Source organism: Cupressus sempervirens, chromosome 4 (genome assembly GCF_028749045.1).
Source record: "Cupressus sempervirens isolate cs-2001-9-10 chromosome 4, ASM2874904v1, whole genome shotgun sequence".
Classification (NCBI taxonomy): Eukaryota; Viridiplantae; Streptophyta; class Pinopsida; order Cupressales; family Cupressaceae; genus Cupressus; species Cupressus sempervirens.
This window is the reverse complement of record NC_143121.1, coordinates 24,531,774-24,534,704: the sequence shown is the minus strand read 5'-3', so window position 1 is coordinate 24,534,704 and position 2,931 is coordinate 24,531,774. Positions and strand designations below refer to the sequence as shown.

The following is a 2,931-nucleotide window of genomic DNA, read 5'->3' as shown; positions in this document are numbered from 1 at the left end:
TTCCTGAGCCACTTTGAGCGTGTTTTGAAAGAGATTCAAACGAAAGTTCTCACCATAGAAGAGAGATTAAAATTGGGAGACGATTGAGAAAAATGGGCACGTGAGGAACGAGAGTTTAACCCGCTCAGAGAAAGAAATTCTTCTGTCACATTCACAGACAGATCATGATGTAAATAGATCTTCAATTCCAGTACGTCAATATACGAATTCCGCTGTAGAAAATTAACAATCCTAATCAAACAACAATTAGATTTAGCTGTAGAAAATTAAGCTGCGTGATTTGAATTAAAAACGATATGCACAACAATATTAATTTCAAAGTAACGTGGTTTAGTTAGATAAGAATTCTTCCACGTGTAAAGAATATGTCAGTGACGTCGAATTATTTTTGGCATATAAATAGGGTTCCAGGGTTACATACATTACCAAGCGTTCATCTATCTTTCCAGTTGTGAAAGTTTGTTTAGCATTTGATTGTCTTTTGGACTTCGAGCATATTTGAAATGGGCATTCCATTGATTAACGTAGAGAAGATTGATGGAGGAGAGAGGAAGGCCATTATGGCCCAAATCGCACAGGCTTGTGAGTCTCCCGGATTTTTTCAGGTATGGGTAAAACAAGTTTATAAGGAATCTGCATTAATGGAGTTGGGACCGTTCTACCATCATTTTATCATTGTTTTGCTACAATCTCATTTAAGATCCAACAAGATTAAAACAACAAAGTAAAATGATTGTTAAGAGATAAAAAATGATAAGAAGGGTATGTTTTACTTAAATAGATAAGAACAAAGTTTTGAAAGAGTTTTGGTCAGTGTCGGGAGTTCTTTCTTACAATTATTTTACCATTGTTGCGTTATAACTTTATTATTGATTTGATTGCCATTAACCAGTCATGCCATAAACGATGTTTTAAGCATTCATCAAAATCTATTTAATCGTCATAAGTGAGGTTTACTTCGTTGGAAAGTTGAATATAAATTCACGTATCCCAGCACCACTGTTGTTACTTTTGAGTTCAGGTCTCAATCAAACCATAAATTATTCATTACAAACTTGTGTAATTGGTAAGCTCAAATTGACTGAAGTGCTTTAATTTTCTCAGATTACAAACCATGGCATTGATCATCGTCTTCTGGACCGTGTTAAAGAGGTATGTTCACAGCAATATAAGATTAACAGAGAACAACACTTCAAGGATTCTTCACCAGTAAGGGCACTGAACAAAGTCATTGAAGCTGAATCAAAGGGAAATAAAGTTGTGAAGATTGATAATTTGGACTGGGAGGATGTTTTTCAAGTCCACGAGATGAAAGACACAAATTCTTGGCCTTCAGAACCCAAAGATTTCAAGTGCGTACAATATTCAATAGATAATAATCTATACTACTGGACATTTCTATATTTTATCTCTCTATAAATTCTCTAAGCAATTAGCAAACATAATCGATAGAATCAATTCAAATAATTGAACTTTGGTACAAATTATTTTCCTATAATCTAGGATCCTATAATCAGAGTAAGCTCTGTAATTCATTTGATTCAATTTGGTTGAAAACATCTAGCTTATTAACCTTTTGCATTTTATATAGGGATATAATTGAGGAGTTTCGCGGTCAAATATTCAATTTGACAGAGAAATTGTTGGAAATAATAAGTGAAAGCTTGGGACTAGAGAGAGAATATCTGAAAAGGGTATTTGCAGGGGAAGAGAAGGAGAATCCATTCTTTGGCACAAAGGTGAGCCATTATCCTCCATGCCCAAGGCCAGATCTGATAAAGGGAATCCGTGCTCATACAGATGCAGGTGGACTCATTCTTTTGTACCAAGATGATGAGGTTCCTGGCCTTAAAGTGCTCAACAATGGCAGCTGGATTGATGTGCAACCAATGCAACACTCAATAGTTGTGAACATTGGTGATCAGATAGAAGCTGTGAGCAATGGGAAGTATAAGAGTGCATGGCATAGAATTCTCCCAACAAAGGATGGAAACCGGTTATCAGTGGCATCCTTCTATAATCCCTCATACAATGCAGTAGTGAGCCCTGCACCTCAGCTCCTTGGTCAAGCGAATGGGAATGCTGCTCTTGAATTAGCTGCTTATCCAAGGTACCCATTTGGCGATTACATGAAGATTTACTCTCAACAGAAGTATGAAGAAAAGGAGCCTCGCTTTAAATCAATGGAAAGATTGAGTGAACATGATTCTTGCTGAATGCAAAACATGGTCAATAAATTTATCCTAATAAGACTATTTATTTCCTGTAAAATGTTGGTCAATGTAGTAGAATGTTTCAGTTCAAGTCTTGAAACATTGTTGCTTCTGGCTTTCAACGTTCTATATGGTTGTAAGGCAATGCTCTTATGTCTGGTTGAGCTATGTATCTATCGTTCCTATTCTTCTGTGTATTATTTTTCATAATTCAATATAAAAAATAAATTTGTGAATTTGTATTAACAATACTTTTGTTTAGAACTTGACCATTATTATTCCTATACGTAGTTGAAGATATAATTGTCAAATTTTAAATAATATTTAAATAAAAATATTTTTTTATTATAAAATATAGTTTTTCAAACATAACGATCTTATAAAGAGCTGTTATTCCTCATTATATGGCAGCAGATCATTTATTTAGCTGCATCAAAACAAAGTATTTCTCTTGAAAAGTAATAAAGCTATTCAATAAAGATTAATCATGTTTCATCTTGTCCCACAATAATATAATATAATAGTACTATTGCATTCTGCCTTATTACATTCATAAGTGTCTAATAAATACATTGTCAAATAAAAGTCAATTTCTTTCAAATTAATTGGCATTTGAATTTATCTCTTACTATCTCTATTAAGCTTTGGTTTGGTGATCTTGGTGATCTTAGTTTTTACAAATATTTATTCAGCAACTTAAGATCTTCCTTGTTTAGGC

The 2,931-nt window shown here is 33.7% G+C and overlaps 1 protein-coding gene across 1 annotated transcript; it reads left to right on the top strand.

The window, feature by feature from the left end:
- The first annotated feature begins 413 nt into the window (after positions 1-413).
- On the top strand, positions 414-2,462 carry LOC149559746 (1-aminocyclopropane-1-carboxylate oxidase-like). The gene is made up of 3 exons (XM_089824264.1): positions 414-605; positions 1,105-1,352; positions 1,592-2,462. Exons 1-3 carry the CDS (start codon positions 504-506, stop codon positions 2,214-2,216), a joined length of 975 nt encoding a protein of 324 aa, XP_089680390.1. The 5' UTR covers positions 414-503; the 3' UTR covers positions 2,217-2,462.
- The last annotated feature ends 469 nt before the right edge of the window (positions 2,463-2,931 follow it).

What these genes read in the sequence shown, in the direction of transcription:
- LOC149559746 (XM_089824264.1), top strand. Translation starts at nt 504, where the DNA reads ATGGGCATTCCATTGATTAACGTAGAGAAGATTGATGGAGGAGAGAGG. An exon ending in AGTCTCCCGGATTTTTTCAG is followed by an intron (nt 606 to 1,104) that starts GTATGGGTAAAA and finishes TAATTTTCTCAG; the next exon opens with ATTACAAACCATGGCATTGA. An exon ending in TCAGAACCCAAAGATTTCAA is followed by an intron (nt 1,353 to 1,591) that starts GTGCGTACAATA and finishes CATTTTATATAG; the next exon opens with GGATATAATTGAGGAGTTTC.